The sequence below is a fragment of the Vidua chalybeata genome (assembly GCF_026979565.1).
Source record: "Vidua chalybeata isolate OUT-0048 chromosome 37 unlocalized genomic scaffold, bVidCha1 merged haplotype SUPER_37_unloc_3, whole genome shotgun sequence".
Lineage (NCBI taxonomy): Eukaryota > Metazoa > Chordata > Aves > Passeriformes > Viduidae > Vidua > Vidua chalybeata.
In genome coordinates, this window is record NW_026530305.1 from 18,025 (window position 1) to 39,675 (window position 21,651).

The following is a 21,651-nucleotide window of genomic DNA, read 5'->3' on the forward strand; positions in this document are numbered from 1 at the left end:
CCCCACCCCTCAAACAGAACCCTCACCCCCTCCCCCACCCTCAATTCCCCTCCCCCACCCTCAATTCCCCTCCCCCACCCTCAGATCCCCTCCCCCACCCCTCAAACAGAACCCTCATTTCCCCTCCCCCACCCCCTCAAGGCCCCTCCCCCACCCCAAAGTCCTCTCCGAGCCCCTCCCCCCCCCCCAGCTCCCCTCCCCTCCCCCACCCCACCCCCCCCCCCCCGCGCGCCCTCGCTGGACCCGAGGGGGGGGTGGGGGAGGGGCGGCCCCTCCCCCCCCACTCCCCTCCCCCACCCCCGGCCCCGCTCCCGGCTGGGGGGGTGGGGGAGGGGCCGGGGTTTTTTTTTTGGGGTCATTTTGGGACTTTTTTGGGTCAATTTTGGGCCATTTTCCCTCATTTTTGAGGGTGGGGGAGGGGCCGTTTTTTGGGGTCATTTTGGGGCTTTTTGGGACATTTGGGGGTCAATTTTGGGTCATTTTTTGGTCTTTTTTGGGTCAATTTGGGACACTTTGGGACTTTTTGGGGTCAATTTGGGCCATTTTTGGCAATTTTTGTCATTTCTGGGCCATTTGGGGGCATTTTGGGTCAGTTTTGGGGCTTTTTGGGTCAATTTTGGGGCAGTTTCCCTCATTTTTGAGGGTGGGGGAGGGGCCGGGGCTTTTTGAGGTCATTTTGGGGCTTTTGGGATCAATTTGGGCCATTTTTGGTCATTTTTGGGCCATTTTGGGACAACTTTGGGTCAATTTTGGTCATTTTTGGGCGTTTCGGAGCCATTTTTTGGGTCATTTTTGGGACACTTTGGGGTCAATTTTGGGGTCGATTTTTTTGTCATTTTTTGCCATTTCTGGTCCGTTTGGGGGCATTTTGGGTCAATTTTGGGGCAGTTTCCCTCATTTTTGAGGGTGGAGGAGGGGCTATTTTTTGGGGTCATTTTGGGGCTTTTTGGGATCAATTTGGGCCATTTTTGGTCATTTCTGGGCCATTTTGGGACAATTTTGGGTCAATTTTCGACATTTTGGGTCATTTTTGGGCGTTTTCGGAGCCATTTTTTGGGTCATTTTTGGGACACTTTGAGATTTTTAGCGGTCGATTTTGGGGTCGATTTTTGGTCATTTTTTGCCATTTCTAGGCCGTTTTGAGGCATTTTGGGACTTTTTGGGTCAATTTTGGGCCATTTTCCTTCATTTTTGAGGGTGGGGGAGGGGCCGGGGCTTTTTTGGGGTCTTTTTGGGACTTTTGGGGATCAATTTTGGCCATTTTTTTTTATTTCTGGGCCATTTTGGGTCATTTTGGGTCATTTTGGGTAAATTTTGGGTAATTTTGGGTCAATTTTGGTCTTTTTTTCCGTTATTTTTTGGGTCATTTGGGGTCAGTTTTGGGACATTTTGGGGCAATTTTGGTCTTTTTTTTTCGTCATTTTTGGGACACTTTGGGACTTTTTGGGGCCAATCTTGGGCCATTTTTGGGCCATTTTGGATCATTTCTGAGGCCATTTTTTGGTCATTTCAGGACCATTTTTGGGTCATTTTGGGGCCATTTTGGGGCCATTTTTCAGTCATCCTTTTGTCACTTTTTGGGCCATTTCTGGGCCGTTTCAGGGTCATTTTTTGAGTCATTTTTGGGTCATATTTTGGACCTTTTCCACCATTTTTGGGACCTTTTTCTGTCATTTTTTGGGTCATTTTTGGAACCTTTTTCTGTCATTTTTTGAGTCATTTTTGGGACCTTTTTCTGTCATTTTTTGGGACATTTTTCTGTCATTTTTTGGGTCATTTTTGGAAACTTTTTCTGTCATTTTTTGAGTCATTTTTGGGACCTTTTTCTGTCATTTTTTGGGACATTTTTCTGTCATTTTTTGGGTCATTTTTGGAACCTTTTTCTGTCATTTTTTGAGTCATTTTTGGGACCTTTTTCTGTCATTTTTTGGGACCTTTTTCTGTCATTTTTTGGGTCATTTTTGGAACCTTTTTCTGTCATTTTTTGAGTCATTTTTGGGACCTTTTTCTGTTATTTTTTGGGACATTTTTCTGTCATTTTTTGGGTCATTTTTGGAACCTTTTTCTGTCATTTTTTGAGTCATTTTTGGGACCTTTTTCTGTCATTTTTTGGGACATTTTTCTGTCATTTTTTGGGTCATTTTTGGAAACTTTTTCTGTCATTTTTTGAGTCATTTTTGGGACCATTCTCAGCCACTTTTGGGACCTTTTCCTGCCATTTTTTTGGGTCAATTTTGGGGCCTTTTTCTGCCATTTTTTGAGTCATTTTGGGACCTTTTTCTGTCAATTTTGGGGTCATTTTTGAGGCCTTTTTCTGTCATTTTTGGGGCTGCCTTCTGTCATTTTTGAGTCATTTTTGGGTCATTTTTTGGGGCCTTTTTCTGTCATTTTTGGAACCTTTTTCTGTCATTTTTTGAGTCATTTTTGGGACCATTCTCAGCCATTTTTGGGACCTTTTCCTATCATTTTTTGAGTCATTTTTGGGTCATTTTTTGGGGCCTTTTTCTGTCATTTTTGGGGTCAATTTTGGGACCTTTTTCTGTCATTTTTGCATAATTTTTGCACCATTTTTGGGACCTTTTTCTGTCATTTTTTGAGTCATTTTTGGGACCATTCTCAGCCATTTTTGGGACCTTTTCCTGTCATTTTTTGGGGTCATTTTTGGGGCCTTTTTCTGTCATTTTTGGGGCCTTTTTCTGTCAATTTTTGAGTCATTTTTGCGCCATTTTTGGGACCTTTTCCTGTCATTTTTGGGACCTTTTTCTGTCATTTTTTGAGTCATTTTTGGGACCATTCTCAGCCATTTTTGGGACCTTTTCCTGCCATTTTTGGGGTCATTTTTGGGGCCTTTTTCTGTCAATTTTTGAGTCATTTTTGCGCCATTTTTGGGACCTTTTCCTGCCATTTCTTTCACCATTTTTTTGTTCGTTTCCGAGGCCGTTTTTTGGGTCGTTTCGAGGCCGTTTCGGGACCGTTTTTATTCCACTTTTCTCCCTTTTCCCCCCGTTTCTCCCCCTTTTTCCGGCGGGGGGAGGGGCTCTCCGCCCCAGCTGGGGGAGGGGCACCTCGGGGTGGGGGAGGGGCCCCCGGGGGTGGGGGAGGGGCCGTCCAGGAACCTCCGGAGCCGCCCGGGGTAGTCGGTGATGACTCCGGTGGCGCCGAGGCCGAAGGCTTCGGCGAAGTCGCGCTCCTCGTTCACCACCCACAGCCACACCTGCAGGGTGGGGGAGGGGCCCTCGGGGTGGGGGAGGGGTCGGCGCCCCTCCCCCCACACCCCGAGCCCCTCCCCCGCGGCGAAAACCCCAAAAAACCCGGAGGTTTTAGGGCGAAAAAAATTGGAGATTTTTGGGGGGAGAAAATGGCGGATCTGCCCCTCCCCCACCCCCAAGTTTGGACTTCTGGCCCCTCCCCCGCTCCAAAATTGGAATTTTTGACCCCTCCCCCGAATTTTTGGCCCCTCCCCCACCCGGAAATGGTGCTCAAGCCCCTCCCCCACCCCCAAATTTGGACTTTTGGCCCCTCCCCCGCCCCAAAATTGAAGATTTTGACCCTAAAATCGGCATCAAAGCCCCTCCCCCACCCCCAAATCGGCATCAAAGCCCCTCCCCCACCCCAAAATTGGCATTTTTAGCCCCTCCCCCACCCCAAAAATTTGTATTTTTGGACCCTCCCCCGCCCCAAATTGGGAGTTTTAGCCCCTCCCCCACCCCAAAATTAGTATTTTTGACCCCCTCCCCCAAATTTTTGGCCCCTCCCCCTCCCCAAAATTGGCAATTTTTAACCCCCAAATTTACATTTTTTACCCCAATGTGGAAAATTTGGCCCCTCCCCCACCCGGAAATGGTGCTCAAGCCCCTCCCCCACCCCCGAATTTGGACTTTTGACCCCTCCCCCGCCCCAAAATTGAAGATTTTGACCCGAAATCGGCATCAAAGCCCCTCCCCCACCTCCAAAATCGGTATTTTAGCCCCTCCCCCACCTCCAAATTTGCATTTTGACCCCTCCCCCTCAGCAGACCACGCCTCTTTCCCAGGCCACGCCCCCTCACCTGCAGCCCGCGGCTCTTCAGGTGCTGCAGGAGGGCGGGGCGGAGCACGAGCCTGGGGGAGGGGCAGAGTGACCGGTGAGTGACCACTGAGTGACCAGTGAGTGACCAATGAGTGACCCTGAGTGACCCCAATGACCCCTGAGTGACCCCTGAGTGACCCCTGACCAGTGAGTGACCACTGAGTGACCCCAAGTGACCACTGAGTGACCAATGAGTGACCCCAATGACCCCTGGGTGACCACTGAGTGACCAATGAGTGACCACTGACCCTAGTGACCAGTGAGTGACCAATGAGTGACCAATGAGTGACCAATGAGTGACCACTGACCACTGAGTGACCACTGAGTGACCCCTGAGTGACCCTGAGTGACCACTGAGTGACCCCAATGACCCCTGAGTGACCCATAAGTGACCCCTGAGTGACCAATGAGTGACTCCTGAGTGACCAGTGAGTGACCAGTGAGTGATCAATGAGTGACCACTGAGTGACCACTGAGTGACCAATGAGTGACCAGTGAGTGACCCGAGTGACCAATGAGTGACCAATGAGTGACCAATGAGTGACCAATGAGTGACCAATGAGTGACCAGTGAGTGACCAGTGATCCCTGACCTGAATGACCACTGAGCCCTGAGTGACCCTGAGTGACCCCTGAGTGACCCCTGACTCCCGAGTGACCAATGACTGACCACTGACCACTGAGTGACCCCTGAGTGACCACTGACCCAACTGACCCGAGTGACCACTGAGTGACCCCTGAGTGACCCCTGACCCTTGAGTGACCACTGAGTGACCCCTGAGTGACCCCTGACCCCGAGTGACCCTGAGTGACCAATGAGTGACCCCTGAGTGACCCCTGAGTGACCCCTGAGTGACCCCTGAGTGACCCCTGACCCCGAGTGACCGCGCCCCTCCCCCACTCACGCCGCTGCCGCTCTGCTCAGGGCGTGTCCGGCCGGGCCGCGGGGGAGGGGAAAATACGTCCTGGAGGGGGGGGGGAGGGGCAAGGGCGTGGTCAGAGCCACGCCCTGCCACTCTGACCCCGCCCCCTTACCGTTAACCCCGCCCCTTTCCGTTAGCCCCTCCCACATCCGCAGCCCATATTCCTTTAGCCACGCCCCCACACCCTTAGCCCCTCCCCACGCTCTTAGCCCCGCCCATTTTAGCCCCACCCCTTTAGCACCGCCCATTATAGCCCCACCCCTTTTAGCCCCACCCATTTTAGCTCCGCCCCTAATTTTTTACCACACCCATTTAGCCCCACCCAATTCTTTAAACCCCGCCCCATCCCCTTTAGCCACGCCCCCTCCTCTTTAGCCCCGCCCCACTTCATTAGGCCCCTCCCCCCACCCCCGCCCAATTTTTTCAATTGCCCAAAAATCGCTAAAAAAAAAATCGCTAAAAATCCATTTTTTAACCCCTTTTTTGCCGGGTTTTGTTTTTGGGTTGGGGGGAGGGGCCTGATCCAACCCCGCCCCTCCCCCACGCCCCCAAAAAAATCCCAAATTTTGGGTTAAAAAACGCCAAAAAAACTCCAGAAAATCACCCAAAAAATCAGCCAAAAATCGCCAAAAATCCGTTTTTAACCCTTTTTCCGCCGGGTTTTTTTTGGGTTTGGGTTGTGGAAGGGTTCTGGGGTGTGGGGGAGGGGCCTGAGCCAAACCCGCCCCTCCCCCACCCCCCAAAATACTAATTAGTGGGTTAAAAAAACAAAAAAAAACGTGAAAAAATCGCCAAAATTCCATTTTTAACCCTTTTTCCGCTGGGTTTTTTTTGGTTTTTTTCAGGTGGGGGAGGGTCCAGGGGAGTGGGGGAGGGGCCTGAGCCAAACCCGCCCCTCCCCCACCCCACCCCCAAAAAAATCCCAAATTTTGTGTTAAAAAACCCCAAAAAATCGCGAAAAAATCGCCAAAAATGCATTTTTAACCCTTTTTCCGCCGGGTTTTTTTTGTTTTTCGGGTGGGGGAGGGCGCAGGGGTGTGGGGGAGGGGCCTGAGCTAAACCCGCCCCTCCCCCACCCCCCAAAAAATCCCAAATTTTGTGTTAAAAAACCCAAAAGAATCGCGAAAAAATCGCCAAAAATGCATTTTTAACCCTTTTTCCGCCGGGTTTTTTTTGGGTTTGGGTTGTGGAAGGGTTCCGAGGTGTGGGGGAGGGGCCTGAGCCAAACCCGCCCCTCCCCCACCCCCCAAAATACTAATTAGGGGGTTAAAAAACCAAAAAAAATCGCGAAAAAATCGCCAAAAGTCCGTTTTTAACCCTTTTTCCGCCGGGTTTTTTTTGTTTTTCGGGTGGGGGAGGGCGCAGGGCTGTGGGGGAGGGGCGGGGTGGGGGAGGGGCCGCACCGGTTGATGGTGGAGGGCAGCGGGAAGAGCAGCGCGGCCTCGGGCAGCGGCAGCCGCGGGAGCAGCCCCAGGTACCAGAGCAGCAGCGCCAGCAGCCCCCGCTCCAGGGAGAGGCAGAACGGCATGGCCGGGTGCTGGGGGCCCCAAATTCCCGCTTTTCCACCCCAAATTCCCACCTTTCCACCCCAAATCCCCCCAAAATCCCAATTTTCCACACAAAATTCCCATCTTTCCACACAAAATTTCGGGTTTTCAACCCAAAATTCCCATTTTTCCACCCAAAATCCCCCCAAAATTCCCATTTTTCCACACAAGATTCCCATTTTCCACCCCAAATTCCCATTTTTCCACCCATTATTCCCATTTTTCCAGCCCAAATTCCCATTTTTCCACCCAAAATCCCCCCAAAATTCCCATTTTTCCACCCAAAACACCCATTTTTACACCCCAAATCCCCCCTAAATTCCCATTTTTCCACACAAAATTCCTGGTTTTCAACCCAAAATTCCCATTTTTCCAACCAAAATTCCCATTTTTCCACCCAAAATCCCCCCAAAATTCCCAATTTTCCACCCAAAATTCCCATTTTTCCACCCAAAATTCCCATTTTTCCACCCAAAATCCCCCCAAAATCCCAATTTTCCACCCAAAATTCCCGCTTTTCCACCCCAAATTCCCAATTTTCCACCCAAAATTTCTGGTTTTCAACCCCAAATTCCCATCTTTTCACCCTAAATTCCCATTTTTCCACCCAAAATTCCCCCAAAATCCCAATTTTCCACCCAAAATTCCCATTTTCAACCCCAAATTCCCATTTTCCACCCCAAATTCCCATTTTTCCACCCAAAATCTCGGGTTTTCAACCCCAAATTCCCACTTTTCCACCCAAAATCCCCCCTAAATTCCCATTTTTCAACCCCAAATTCCCATCTTTCCACCCAAAATCCCCCCAAAATCCCAATTTTCCACCCAAAATTCCCATTTTTGCACCCAAAATCCCCCCAAAATTCCCATTTTTCCACACAAGATTCCCATTTTCCACCCCAAATTCCCATTTTTCCACCCAAAATTCCCATTTTCCCACCCCAAATTCCCATTTTTCCAACCAAAATTCCCATTTTTCCACCCAAAATCCCCCCAAAATTCCCATTTTTCCACCCAAAATTCCTATTTTTCCACCCAAAATCCCCCAAAATTCCCATTTTTCCACCCCAAATTCCCATTTTTCCACCCAAAATTCCCGCTTTTCCACCCCAAATTCCCACCTTTCCACCCCAAATCCCCCCAAAATCCCAATTTTCCACCCCAAATTCCCATCTTTCCACCCAAAATCCCCCCTAAATTCCCATTTTTCCACACAAGATTCCCATTTTCCACCCCAAATTCCCATTTTTCCACCCATTATTCCCATTTTTCCAGCCCAAATTCCCATTTTTCCACCCCAAATTCCCATTTTTCCACCCAAAATCCCCCCAAAATCCCAATTTTCCACCCAAAATTCCCATTTTCAACCCCAAATTCCCACTTTTCCACCCCAAATCCCCCCTAAATTCCCATTTTTCCACCCCAAATTCCCATTTTTCCACCCAAAATTCCCATTCTTCAACCCAAAGTCCCCAAAATTTCCCATTTTCCCCCTCAAAAATCCCCCCAAAATTCCCTTTTTCCACCCAAATTTTCCCTAAAATTCCCCAAAATTCCGATTTTTCAGCCCGAAATTCCCCCAATTTCCCATTTTCCACCCAAAAGTTCCCAAATTCCTGGGTTTTCCAACCAAAATTGCCCAGAATTGCCCAAAATTCCCGTTTTTCCACTCAAATTTCCCCTAAATTCCACAAAATTCCAATTTTTTCAGCCCAATTTCCCATTTTTCCACCCAAAATTTCTGATTTCTCACCCAAAATTTCCCCAAATTCCCATTTTTCCACCCAAAATACCCCAAAATCCCCACTTTCCACCCAAAAATTACCCAAAATGTCCCATTTTTCCACCCAGAATTTCCTATTTTTTTTTCCTCTTCGCCACTCCCTAAATTCCCATTTTTTTTTTTCCCCGCCCTGGGAATTTTGGGTTAAAATCGGGATTTTTTGGGAACTTTTTGGAGGTGGGGTTGGCCCCTCCCCCACCCCCCAAAAAAAAATCCCAAAATTTGGGTTAAAACCCCCCCAAAAAAGCAAAAAAATTGCAAAAAAATCGCCAAAATTCCACTTTTAACCCTTTTTCCGCCGGGTTTTTTTTTGTTTTTTCGGGTGGGGGAGGGTCCAGGGGAGTGGGGGAGGGGCCTGAGCTAAACCCGCCCCTCCCCCACCCCCCAAAAAATCCCAAATTTTCTGTTAAAAAACCCAAAAAAATCGCAAAAAAATCGCCAAAAATCCGGTTTTAACCCTTTTTCCGCCGGGTTTTTTTTTGTTTTTTCGGGTGGGGGAGGGTCCCGGGGTGTGGGGGAGGGGCGGGGTGGGGGAGGGGCTCACGGCTCGCCGGCACTTGCGGAGGATGCGCTGGCGGAAGGAGGCCCAGAGGGTGATGGGGGCGCGGTCGAAGCTCCGGACCAGGGCGGCCACCTGGGGGTGGGGGAGGGGCGGTGAGAGGGGTGGGGGAGGGGTGGGGTGGGAGCCCCTCCCCCACCACCCCCCAAAAAAGGGGGGAAAAGAAAAAAAAAAATCGGGGCGGAAACGGGCGAAAATGAGCGAGAACGACCCGGAAGCGGCTGCAAAAAAAAAAAAAAAAAGAGCTAAAAGTGGCGTAAAAATGACAAAAAAGCGACGCAAAAATGAGGAAAAAATGGTCAGGGAATTGCCCCGAAAATGAGGGGAAATTGGCCAAAAATGGCGCAAAATATGACCCAGAATTGGTCCAAAAATGACCCAAAATTGGCTCAAAAAGTGACCAAAAATTGGTCAAAAAAATTGGTCGAAAAATGACCCAAAATGGTCCTGAAATGACCCAAAAATTACTAAAAATTAACCAAAAATGACCAAAAATTGGTCCAAAATTGACCAAAAATTGGTCCAAAAATCACCCAAAAATGGCTCCAAAAATGGCCAAAAATGGTCCTGAAATGACCCAAAAATGACCAAAAATTGGTACAAAATTGATCAAAAATTGGCCCACAAATTAGCCAAAAATGGCTCCTAAAATGACGCAAAATGGTCCTGAAATGACCCAAAAATGACCAAAAATGGCTCCAAAAATGACAAAGAATGAGTCCAAAAATCACCCAAAAATGGCTCAAAAAATTACCAAAAATGGTCCCGAAATGACCCAAAAATGGCTCAAAAATGGACCAAAAAAATTGGTCCAAAAGAGACCCAAAATTTGCTCCAAAAATGACCCAAAATGGTCCTGAAATTCCCCCAAAAATGACCAAAAATGACCCAAAAATGGCCCAAAGAAATGATACAAAAACGACCTAAAATGGCCCAAAAAATGGTCCCAAAAATGACCCAGAAATGACCAAAAATGCCCCAAAAATTGTCCTAAAAAGACTAAAAAATTATCAAAAATGGCTCTTAAAAATGACAAGAAAAAGAACAAAAATGGTTCCAAAAAATGGCCCAAAAATGACCAAAAATGGACCCAAATGATACAAAAACGACCTAAAATGGCCCAAAAAACTGCCCCAAAAATGACTGAAAAAGGCCAAAAAAAGCATCCTAAAATGGATGAAAAATGACCAAAAAATGCAACAAAAATGGTCCTGAAATGATCCCGAAATGACCCAAAAGTGGTTCCAAAAATGACCAAAAATGGCCCAAAATTGTCACGAAAAAGGCAAAGAAACGGCGCCAAAATGAGTCAAAAAATGACCAAAAAAAGTCCTGAAAATGGCCAAAACCGCCCCAAATTCCGCCAAAATGGCCAAAATTTTAAAAAATTGCCCATAATGATAAAAAATGACCAAAATCACCCCAAAATGCCCCAAATCTCAGCCCCGCCCCCTTTTGCGACCTCATTGATGAGGTCATCGTCGTCGTCCTTGACCTCGATGCTGATTGGCTGCCGCGGGAAGCGCTGGAAGACCTCGACCAATCGGGGGATTCGGCGATCGCGACCGGAGGAGAAAGAGCCTGGCAGGGGGCGTGGCTTGGGCAGGGGGCGGGGCCAAAGCGCTCCACCCAAAAAATTCCCATTTTTCTCCCAAAAGGCCCCAAAATTCTCATTTTTACACCCCAAAATCACCGATTTTCCCCAAAATAACCGATTTTCTTCCCCAAATTCCCCAAAATTTAGGTTTTTCCACCCCAAAATCCCCACATTTTCCCGAAATTCCCACCTTTGACCCAAAATCATTCCAAATTCCCATTTTCCCACCCAAAATTCCCAAATTTTCACCCCAAAATTTCCCTTTTTCCCCTAAAATCACACAAAAAAATCCCAGTTTTTGACCCCAAAATTTTCCTTTTTCCCCCTAAAATACCCCAAAATCCCCAATTTTGGACCCAAATTTTCATTTTTTCCCCCAAATTCCCATTTTTTCCCACCGAAATTTTCCCGATTTTTCCCAAAATTCCAATTTTTTTCTGACCAAAATTCCGATTCTCCCACCAAAATTACCCCCAGAATAACCCGAAATTTGAATTTTTTTCCACCCAAAATTCCCAATTCTTGGCCCAAAATTCCCGAAATTCGGATTTTCCCACCGAAACTTCCCCAAAATTCCCAATTTTTGACCCCAAAATTCCCGCTGCTCTCACCGGGGGCAAAGGTCACCTCCAGGGGGCTCCGGTACGGGGGCAGGTCCTGGCAATTAGCGGCAATTAAGGGTTAATTAGAGCTAATTAGGGGTTAATTAGAAACAAATTAGGAAGTAAATTATAAGTAATCCAATTACGGGCAAATTAGAAGTAACTAGTGGTTAATTAGGGCTAATTAACGGTTAATTAGGGTTTAATTAGGGTTAATATGGAGTTATTAATGGTTAACTAGGAGTAATTAGCAGTTAATTAGGGTGAATTATTGGTTAATTAGGAGTTTTTAATGGCTAATTATGAGTTATTGGTGGTTAATTAGGAGCTGTTAATGGCTAATTATGACTGATGGATAATAAATTAGGACTTATTAAAGGCCAATTATAAGTTATTGATGGTTAATTAGGAGTTATTAATGAGTAATTATGAGTTATTAATGGCTAATTAGCAGTTATTAATGGCTAATTATGAGTTATGGATAGTTAATTAGGAGTTATTAATGAGTGATTATGAATTACTGGTGGTTAATTAGGAGCTATTAATGGTTAACTATGAGTAATGGATAATTAATTAGGAGTTATTAATGGCTAATTATGAGTAATGGATGGTTAATTAGGAGCTATTAATGTGTAATTCTGAGTTATTGATGGTTAATTGGAAGTAATTAATGGCCAATTACGGTGATTAGGGTTAATTAATGGCAATTAGAAGTTAAATTCAGAAGTAAACTGAAGTTAATATTTAATTATGCACCTTTTAGCTACCATTAATTACAACTAATTACCATTAATTACTAGCAATTACCACTAATTGCCATTAATTACCATTAATAACCGCCATAATCCATTAATTACCACCAATTACCACTAATGGCCATTAATTACCATTAATAACCACCATTACCCATTAATTACCATTAATTAACCTCCATCAATCACTAATTAAAATTCATGACCACTAATTGCCACTAACCAATTAGCGCCCCGTTAGCCCCGCCCACCCGATTCCGCTCATTAAGGGCTAATTAACCCTCAGCGAGCGCTAATTAGGGGCCAATTAACGCACCCGGAAGTCGGTCCGGGTGACGTCAAGATGGCGGCCGCTCTGTCGCCACAGCTCCCGGTCGTGGCAGACGACGACGACGCCGTCGCGCGTGCGGCGCACGTCCAGCTCCAGCCAATCACAGCCCTGCCGCACCGCGCTGGGGGCGGGGCCACCGCGAAGGGGGCGGGGTGGAGATATACAGCCAATTAGAGGGCTTGGAGATGGCGGAAGGGGGCGGAGCCTCCAGAAAGGGGGCGGGGTTTAGAGATACAGCCAATTAGAGAGCTTGGAGATGGTGGAAGGGGGCGGAGCTTCCAGAAAGGGGGAGGGGTTTAGAGATACAGCCAATTAGAGAGCTTGGAGACGGGGGAAGGGGGCGGAGCCTCCAAAAAGGGGGCGGGGTTTACAGATACAGCCAATTAGAGAGCCTGGAGATGTCGGAAGGGGGCGGAGCCTCCAGAAAAGGGGCGGGGTTTCGATTTGCAGCCAATCACAGACCTGCAACACCGCGCTGGGGGCGGGGCAAGCGCAAAGGGGGCGGGGCTTAGATTTACGGCCAATTAGAGTGATCAGAGACGGTGCTGGGGGCGGGGCCACAGGAAAGGGGAGGGGCTTAGGTCCACACGTGAAGCTCCAGCCAATCAGAGACCGCGCTGGGGGGGGGGGAGCGTGACCGAGGCGGAGTGGGCGGGGCCAAACCGAGGGGGCGGGGCCTCACTTCTCAAAGGCCTCCATGGTGTTCTCGATGCGCTCGCCCGCGCCTGCAGGGGGGCGTTAATTAGGGCTAATTAGAGCTAATTAAGGCTCATTAAGTGCTCCATTAGCTTTGCCCCGCCCCCACTCCTCCCCAGGCCCCTCCCCCTTTTCCCCCACCCCTCCCCCACCCCAAATCCCTCCCCCTTTAGCCCCTCCCCTTTCCCCTTTCCCCACCCAAACCCCTCCCCCTCTTAAGCCCCGCCCCCACTCTCCCAGACCCCTCCCCACTTTGCCCCTCCCCTCCTCCAAGCCCCGCCCCTTTAGCCCCGCCCCCTCCCCCAACTCAAGCCCCACCCCCACGCTCCCCCTTATATCAAACCCCTCCCCCTTTAGCCCCGCCTCCTTTCAGCCCCTCCCCCCTCTAGCCACGCCCCCCTCACCTCCCCGGTGCGCCACCGCCCTTCCGGTCACCGCCAGCCTCGGCCCCTCCGGGCCCCTGTGGGCCAGCGCGGCCACCAAAAACCCCCCGAGGGCCACCAGGAGCGCCCCCAGGGCCAGCGCCAGCGCCGCCGCCATTGCTCTGCCCGGCTCAAACCGGCTCGAACCGGCTCAAACCGGCCTGGGCGTGGCCGCGCACCTGGCCCAGGTGTGGGGTGGGGAGGGGGGTGGGGTGGAAGCGGAGGTGCCTCGGTACCCACAATGCACCGCGGGAACGGGGGTTACTTCCGCCTCGGTACCCACAATGCACCGGGGGAAGGGGAAACACTTCCTGGAATGAGGCGGAAGTGCCTCGGTACCCACAATGCACCGCGGGAACGGGGGTTACTTCCGCCTCGGTACCCACAATGCACCGGGGGAAGGGGAAACACTTCCTGGAATGAGGCGGAAGTGCCTCGGTACCCACAATGCACCGGGGGAATGGCTGCTACTTCCGCCTCGGTACCCACAATGCACCGCGAGGGGCCTCACTGGGAGCCCCTCCCCCCTCAGTCACCCCAAAATTAAGCAAATTTACGCAAATCCCCCCATAAAGCCACAGCAGTATGCAAATAAGGAATGTTTATTGCCTTTATGCAAATTTATGCAAACGAGCGTTAACTTCACCCCCTTCCGCCTCCATTTAAGGCCCTGACGAGGGACGCGGCCTCAACCAATCAGAGCAAGGCCACGCTAATTTATTCAAATCCATGTAAACGGAGCGGGGGTGGAAGAGGCGGCATGCAAATTTATGCTAATGAGGCGCGCTCCGCCTCCCACTGCTCGGGCGTCAGCGTGCGCAGCTCCAGGGCGTGGATCTGGCCCAGCTCCTCCTTCAGCGCCTCGTTAACGAGCCTGGCCGTTAATTAGCGCCTAATTAACCCCACTGTTAATTAGCCCAGCCGGTAAAACCCCTCATCAAGCCCTGCATAAATTGACTCATTACTCCCGTAATTAAAATCCCCCTTCAGCAGCTCGTTAACGAGCCTGGGCACTAATTAGCTGCTAATTAACCCCGTTGTTAATGAGCCCAGCCACCAAAGCCCCTCATTGAGCCCTCACGTAATTAATTAATTAATTAATTAATCCCTTAATTAAAATACCTCACCAGTAATTCACTGGAAGCCCCGCCCCCTCGTTAAGCCCCTCCCCTTTAAACCCCACCCCTTTCCAATTAACTGCCACATTAAGCCCCACCCCTTTGACCCCACCCAGTTAAGCTCCACCCCTTTACACCCAACCACATTCAGGCCCCGCCCCCAAAGCCCAATAAGCCACTCCCACTCTCCAAGCCACACCCCCTTTGACCCTAATGAATCTCCATTAAGCCCCGCCCATTTCCCCCCTACCTTTTAAGCCCCACCCCCTTTACCCATACGGCACCAAGCTAAGCCCCGCCCCTTTCCCATTTAAGCCACGCCCAATTTCCCTTATAAGGCAAAATTAAGCCCCGCCCTCTCCTCTTCCCATCCCGATTGAGCCCCGCCCCATCGACAAAATCCATGTTTAAGCCACGCCCCTTTCTCATTACAATGCAATTAAACCCCTCCCCTCGGGCCCCGCCCCTTTAGGCCCCGCCCCCACCGGTGCCTCTGGAGGGTTTTGAGGCCGCGGAAAGTTCCGGAAACGACGACGAGGCGGAAACTTCCGGGGCACAGCTGGGGGTTGTCCCGCACCTCCTGCAGTTAATCAGGCCTTAATTAACGCTAATTAGCGCCCGCCGGCCCCGTGAATATTAATGAGGGGGTAATTAGCTGTTGCTGTCGGGTAATTAATGGCGGTTCAATGGTAACTGACACCAATGGAAGGCTAATTAGTAATTATCGGTCGCTAATTAACGCCAGTTGGCCGCTAATTAACACTAATTAAGGCTCATTAGCCACTTGTTTGGATTACCATCTAATTAATAACGTATGCTGTTCATAATTAGAAATCTAATTAATAAAAGGCCGCTTAACATCTACTAAGTGCTAATTGACATGCATGAAAGCAAATTAGCTGTCATTAACAGCTAATTAACACTAATTAGCACCCCTTCACCTCTGATCACAATTACAATGGGATTAGTAATTAAAATTACCAGCCCAACCACTAATTAACAACAACTTAAAGCTGATTGGCATCTGTCAAACACTAATTAACAGCCATTAATGATTAATTACAGCCAAGAAACCGCTAATTAACCCCTGATAGAGCCTAATTAACACGCTTTAACCGCTAATTAACACGCCTTAGATGCTAATTAACGCCAGCTAGACTCATTAACACCCCCGACGCACTAATTGATAATTCACCACCATTAGCCACTAATGAACCCCCGACGGGCGCTAATTAAGCACTAATTAATTACTACACAAATTAGTAGAGCATTAATTAACACTGACTCATTGGCGCTAATTAACTACTAACCCTCACAGCTCCTTTTAATTAAAGCCCCTAATTACGCCTCCATGTCTTAATTAACCCCTCCCAGCGCTAATTAAGCCCTCCCAAACCTCAATAAGAGCCTAATTAACGGCAATCAACCCTAATTAACACCTCCCCCGCCTAATTAACGCTCATTAACCGCCCTCCCGGCTAATTAACGCCCTGCCCAGCCTAATGAACCCGCGCCCGGCGCTAATTGGCGGTTAATTAATCAGCTAATTAATTACCACGTGCTCGGCCTGGAGCCGCTCCTGGAGCCGCTGCCGCAGCTCCTCCGCTGTGGGCGGCTCCATTTCCGCTTCCGCTGGCGTCACTTCCGCTCCGCGAGGCGTGTTGTGGGTAGCGAGGCGGAAGTGATGCAAAGCATTGTGGGTAACGAGGCGCAAGACGGCGTGGCGCAAAGGTTTGTGGGTAAGGAGGCGGAAGTGAAGCGCTCCCGTTGCGTGCGGGCCCAGAGTGCGACCAGTACGAACCAGTACAAACCAGTACAAACCAGTACGAACCAGTACAAACCAGTACAAACCAGTACGAACCAGTACGAACCAGTACAAACCAGTACAAACCAGTACGGGAGAAGCGACACCAGCATGGCCCAGAGCGGGCCCCAGTGCCGGGCCCCGCGGTGCATTGTGGGTACCGAGGCAAAACCGCCGCCATTTTTACCTCGGGGCCGAATTCCCGCCCTCCTGCCGGAAGCTCCCCCCTCACGCGCCGCAATGCACTGTGGGTAACGAGGCAAAACCCTCCCCCCCCCCCGTTTTACCGAGGCGAAAATCCGAGCATTTCATCCTCATCTTCCTCCTCTTCCTCCTCCTCTTCCTCCTCATCCCCAGCGCGTCGTGGATAGAGAGGAATTAAAATGAAAACGCCGCCATTTCTACCGAGGCGAACCACCGGAAGCGCTTCTCCCCGCGCAGTGCATTGTGGGTAACGAGGCAAAAATAAAATCATCTTGCCGCCATCTTTGTCGGGGCAAAGCGCGCCGGCAGCGCGGTGCATTGTGGGTACCGAGGCACCGGGTCTCCGCCTTAACGAGGCGGAAGTGGCGGCGGCGGCGCGCCGGAAGCGGGCCGCGGGGCATTGTGGGCCGGCGATGGCGGCGATGAGGGCGGTGTACCTGCTGCGCTCCGCCGCCCCGCAGGGCCGCGCCCGCGGCCGCACCTACGTGGGCTTCACGGTGGATCCGCGGCGGCGGCTCCGGCAGCACAACGGCGGCAGGAGGAGAGGGGGAGCCCGCAGGACCAGCGGGAGAGGGCCCTGGTGCGGCCTCGAGGGGGATTCGGGGGGGTTTGGATGGGGTTAAAAGGGGATTTGGGGGGGTTTAAAGGGGTTAAAGAGGGATTTTGGGGGTTAAAGGGGGATTTGGGGGGAGTTTAAATGGGATTTTGGGGGGTTTGAAGGGGTTAAAGGGGATTTGGGGGGGTTTGAGGGAGTTCGAGGGGGATTTAGGGGGTTTGGAGGGGTTAAAAGGGGAATTTTGGGGGGTTAAAGGGGATTTGGGGGGGTTTGAAGGGGTTAAAGGGGGATTTGAGGTGGATTTGGGGGGGTTTGAGGGGGTTCGAGGGGGGATTTAGGGGGTTTGAAGGGGTTAAAGTGGGATTTGGGGGATTTAAAGGGGATTTGGGGGGGTTTGAAGGGGTTAAAGGGGATGTGAGGGGGATTTGGGGGGTTTAAGGGGGGTCAAGGGGGATTTTGGGGGGATTGAAGGGGTAAAAAGGGGATTTGGGGGGGTTACAGGGGGATTTGGGGGGATTTAAAGGGGATTTGAGGGGGTTTGAAGGGGTTAAAGGGGATTTGGGGGGGTTTGAGGGGGTTCGAGGGGGATTTTAGGGGGTTTGGAGGGGTTAAAAGGGGAATTTTGGGGGGTTAAAGGGGATTGGGGGCGGTTGAAGGGGTTAAAAGGGGGATTTTGGGGGATTTAAAGGAGATTTGGGGGGGTTTGAAGGGGTTAAAGGGGATGTGACGGGGATTTGGGGGGTTTAAGGGGGGTCAAGGGGGATTTGGGGGGGTTTGGAGGGGTTAAAAGGGGATTTGAGGTGGATTTGGGGGGGCTTGAGGGGGTTCGAGGGGACTTTGGGGGGGTTGAAGGGGTTTAAAGGGGATTTGGGGGGATTTGAGGGGGTTCGAGGGGGATTTTGGGGGGGTTTGAAGGGATTTGGGGGGTTTTGAAGGGGTTAACGGGGGATTTGAGGGGGATTTGGGGGGGTTTAAGGAGGATTTGGGGCTTAAAGCGATTTAAGGGGGATTTGGGGGGGTTTAAAGGGGATTTGGGGGCTTTAAGCGGGTTCGAGGGGGATTTGGGGGGTTTGAAGGGGTTAAATTGGGATTTGGGGGGGGTTAGGGGAATTTGTAAGGGGATTTGGGGGGTTTAAGGAGGTTTAAGGGGGATTTGAGGGCTTAAGGGGGATTTGGGGGGGTTTAAAATGATTAAAGGCGGATTTGGGGGGACTTTAGGGGGGGTTTGGGGGGGGTCTGGAGGGATTAAATGCAGATTTGGGAGAATTTGGGGTAATTTGAGGGGATCAATGGGGCTTTGGGGGGATGTAGGGGAGATTTTTGGGGAGTTTAAGGAGGAATTGGGGTGGTTTAAAGAGGATTTGAGGGGTTCAAAGATTTTTAGGGAGGTTTTGGGGGAAATTTGGGACACTCAGGACGAGGAAATTTGGGAATTTTGGGGGGATTTTTTAAAATTTCTGGCATCATTTTGGTTATTTTTACCATTCAGGGAGTTTAAGGAGTTATTTTATAACCAAAACAAAATTTTAAATGTTTTTTTTTTTAATTAAAGGAAAATTCTAATTAATTTGATTAAATAATTATTAATTATTTTAGGAATTAAATAATTTAATTCATTTGTTCGCAAGTTTTGGGATGAATTTTGAGGCAATTTAACCAATTTTATTGCAAAAAAGGGAAATGGAACTTTTCGTCCACGGCTTCCCCTCCGACGTCGCCGCCCTCAGGGTGAGCCCCGCCCCCTTTTAAGCCCCACCCACTTAATTAACTGCTATTAAAGCTCTCTTCTTTTAGTATAAGCCCCTCCCACTTTTAAACCCCCATCCACTTAAGCCACACCCACCACATTAAGCCCCTCCCTTGTGATTTAAGCACCTCCCACTTTAAACCCCACCCATATTAAGCCCCACCCACCTCATTAAAACCCTCCCTTGTGATGTAAGCTCCTCCCATTTCCTGGCCCCACCCACTTAAGCCCCACCCTTTATTAAAATTAAAATCTATTTAAGCTCCTCCCACCATTAAACCCACCCACATAAGCCCCGCCCATCTCATTGAACTCATTTAACCCCTCTTCTTTTAATTAAAGCCCCGCCCATCTTTTCCCCAGTTAAGCTCCACCCACTTAAGCACCACCCCCACATAAACCAAATTTAGGCCCCACCCCCCTTAAGACCCTCCCACCAAATTAAACCCCACCCACTTAAGCCAACCCCCTTTTTAAGCTCCACCCACCACATAAATGCAAATTAAGCTAAGCCCATGTAGGCCACACTCACTTTAAGCCCCGCCCCCACATTAAAACTCCTTTTACCTCCACCCACTTAAGCTCCACCCCCTTTGAGCCCTGCCTTCTCTAGGCCACTCCCCTTTTTTAAAACCACACCCACTTAAGCCCCACACCTATTTAAGCCACACCCCTTTGCTTAAACCCCAACTGTTTAAGCCCCGCCCCTTCCTCTTTAGTTCGAGTGGGCGTGGCAGCACCCAAACTCCTCCCGCTGCCTCTTGGCCCCGCCCCCTCGCCGGCCCCGGGAGCAGCCAATCAGCTTCGCCCTCCGCCTCTTGCCACGCCTCCTCCGGGCCCCGCCCTGGTCCCGCCTCCCGCTGAGAATCCGCTGGCTCCGCCCCCCTCGCCCCGCCCTGGAGTTGGCCCCGCCCCCTCACGTGGTGGAGGAGGAGGGGGCGGGGCTGCCGCACCTTAAAAGGAAAAAGGGGCGGAGTCAAGATTTGGAGGCGGAGAATTGTGGGTGTGGCCTGTGTGGGGAGGTAAGGGGAGGGGCTTAAAGGGGTGAGGCTGACGGGGGTGTGGTTTAAAGGGGTGTGGCTTCAGGGGGAGGGTTTTGAGAAGGCGGGGCTAAGGGGGAGGGGCTTAGGTTCGCTAATGTTGGGTGGGTGGGGCTTTAAAGGGGGAGGAGCTCAGAGGGGTCTGATGAGGTGGGTGGGGTCTAATTTGAATATGTTAATGAGGCGGGGCTTAGGAGGGAGGGGCTTTAGTGGGTGGAGCTTAATGAGGTAAGGCTAAAAATAATTTGGGGTGTGGCCTAAAAGAGGCGTGGCCTTCACAGGATGGAAAAAAATTCAACATTTGGTGAATTTCGGGGCTTAAAAACATAAAAATATGGAAATTTGAGGTGGGGCGTGGGCGTGGCCTGAGAATTAAGGGGAGGGGCTTGACGAGTTGTTAATTAATCGCTGTGACTTTTGAGAGCGATCAGAGCTTTTAAAAATGCAAAATTTATGCGAATTTGCGCCGCGTGGGCGGGAATTTCAGCCTTTTGGCGTTCCAGGTGGAGGCCACGCCCCTTTTGCGCTGTCCCCGCCCCCAGTGCAAGATGGCCGCCCATCCCCCGTGCCTGGCCCGGCTCTTCCTGGCCCTGGAGCCGCTGCAGCTGCTGCCAGTAGGGGGCGCCTGTCCCGGGTAAAAAAAAGGGGGTGGAGCTTCATGCGGGGGAGCGGGGCTTATTGTTGAGAGCCGTTTTCCTTATCAGGAAAATTTCCAAGATGGCTGCCAGAGGTCGGGGCTTGGTTTTGAGGTGTTTTTTCCTTATAAGGGAATGTTTTAAGATGGCTGCCAGGGGGCGGGGCTTGGTTTTGTGTTTTTTTCCTTATAAGGGAATGTTCCAAGATGGCTGCCAGGGGGCGGGGTTTGGTTTTGAGGTGTTTTTTCCTTATAAGGGAATGTTTCAAGATGGCCGCCAGGGGGGCGGGGCTTGGTTTTGTGTTTTTCTCCTTATAAGGGAATGTTTCAAGATGGCTGCCAGGAGGCAGGGCTTGGTTTTGAGGCATTTTTTCCTTATAAGGGAATGTTTCAAGATGGCTGCCAGGGGGCGGGGCTTGGTTTTGAGCTGTTTTTTCCTTATAAGGGAATGGTCCAAGATGGCTGCCAGGGAGCGGGGCTTGTCTTTGAGAAGTTTTTTCCTTATAAGGAAAGGTTTTAACTGGTTGCTGGGGGCGGGACTTGTTGCTAAGGTTACCTTTCCTTATAAGGGTAGGTTGGGACTGGTTGCTAGGGGGCGGGGTTGGTTGCTAAGGTTCTCTTTCCTTATAAGGAAAGGTTCTGAGTGGTTGCTAGGGGGCGGGGCTTCTTCCCAAAGGGCATTTTCCTTATAAGGAAACACACCAAGATGGTTGCTATGGGGCGGGACCTGTTGCTATGGGAGCATTTCCCTTATAAGGAAAGGCTTGAAGTGGTTGCTAAGGGGCGGGGTTTGTTGCTGTGGGAATTTTCCTTATAAGGAAAGCCCCCAAAATGGATGATGTGGGCGGGGCTCACCCAAGGGGGTGTGTCCTGACTCTGACCCCACCCCCCAGGTGCCACACCCACCTCCTCTGGGGCGATCTGATTCGTCGCTGCCTGGGAGAGGCAGAGCCTGAAGAAGAGTGGGTGGAGCCAGATGACATCATCATCCCAAGCTCCGCCCCCACATAAAGCCACACCCACTAGGAATTTTTAACATCTTTAATTTATTTATTTGCAATAAAAACCTTTTTTAATAACAAAATCAACCTGTTTGTCATTACTGAATGGGTGTGGCTTTGGCCACGCCCCAATGATGTCATTTCCCCTTTGCTCCTCCCACTTCTGTACGCCATTTTGAGATACAAAAATCCCTTTTTTTCTCATTTTTTTTACCATTTTTTCCACATTTTTCTTGGGGTTTTTTTGTAGCCAAATAATTTTTTGAGG

At 50.1% G+C, this 21,651-nt stretch overlaps 3 protein-coding genes across 7 annotated transcripts; 1 reads left to right on the forward strand and 2 right to left on the reverse strand.

Annotated features, from left to right (window-relative positions):
- Positions 1-2,951: 2,951 nt before the first annotated feature.
- Positions 2,952-16,571, reverse strand: LOC128782763 (lysophospholipase D GDPD3-like). 5 transcript variants are annotated; one of them, XM_053933241.1, is made up of 10 exons: positions 16,489-16,571; positions 12,844-12,886; positions 12,147-12,282; positions 11,088-11,133; positions 10,342-10,460; positions 8,865-8,954; positions 6,394-6,527; positions 4,973-5,032; positions 4,049-4,100; positions 2,952-3,214 (listed from the first exon to the last, which is right to left on the reverse strand). In XM_053933241.1, exons 1-10 carry the CDS (start codon positions 16,550-16,552, stop codon positions 2,978-2,980), a joined length of 981 nt encoding a protein of 326 aa, XP_053789216.1. In that variant the 5' UTR covers positions 16,553-16,571; the 3' UTR covers positions 2,952-2,977. The 5 variants fall into 5 exon arrangements, with proteins under 5 accessions (XP_053789216.1, XP_053789214.1, XP_053789215.1 ...); XM_053933239.1 differs by lacking the exon at positions 16,489-16,571 and adding an exon at positions 16,289-16,382; XM_053933240.1 differs by lacking the exon at positions 16,489-16,571 and adding an exon at positions 16,269-16,377.
- On the reverse strand, positions 13,866-16,058 carry LOC128782766 (bolA-like protein 2). The gene is made up of 3 exons (XM_053933246.1): positions 15,953-16,058; positions 14,883-14,977; positions 13,866-14,153 (listed from the first exon to the last, which is right to left on the reverse strand). The coding sequence occupies exons 1-3, from the start codon at positions 16,016-16,018 to the stop codon at positions 14,048-14,050; spliced, it is 267 nt and encodes an 88-aa protein (XP_053789221.1). The 5' UTR covers positions 16,019-16,058; the 3' UTR covers positions 13,866-14,047.
- A 212-nt stretch (positions 16,572-16,783) lies between the features above and the next one.
- LOC128782765 (structure-specific endonuclease subunit SLX1-like) lies at positions 16,784-21,507 on the forward strand. The gene is made up of 5 exons (XM_053933245.1): positions 16,784-16,985; positions 18,638-18,689; positions 19,428-19,730; positions 20,252-20,382; positions 21,276-21,507. Exons 1-5 carry the CDS (start codon positions 16,819-16,821, stop codon positions 21,391-21,393), a joined length of 771 nt encoding a protein of 256 aa, XP_053789220.1. The 5' UTR covers positions 16,784-16,818; the 3' UTR covers positions 21,394-21,507.
- Positions 21,508-21,651: the final 144 nt, after the last annotated feature.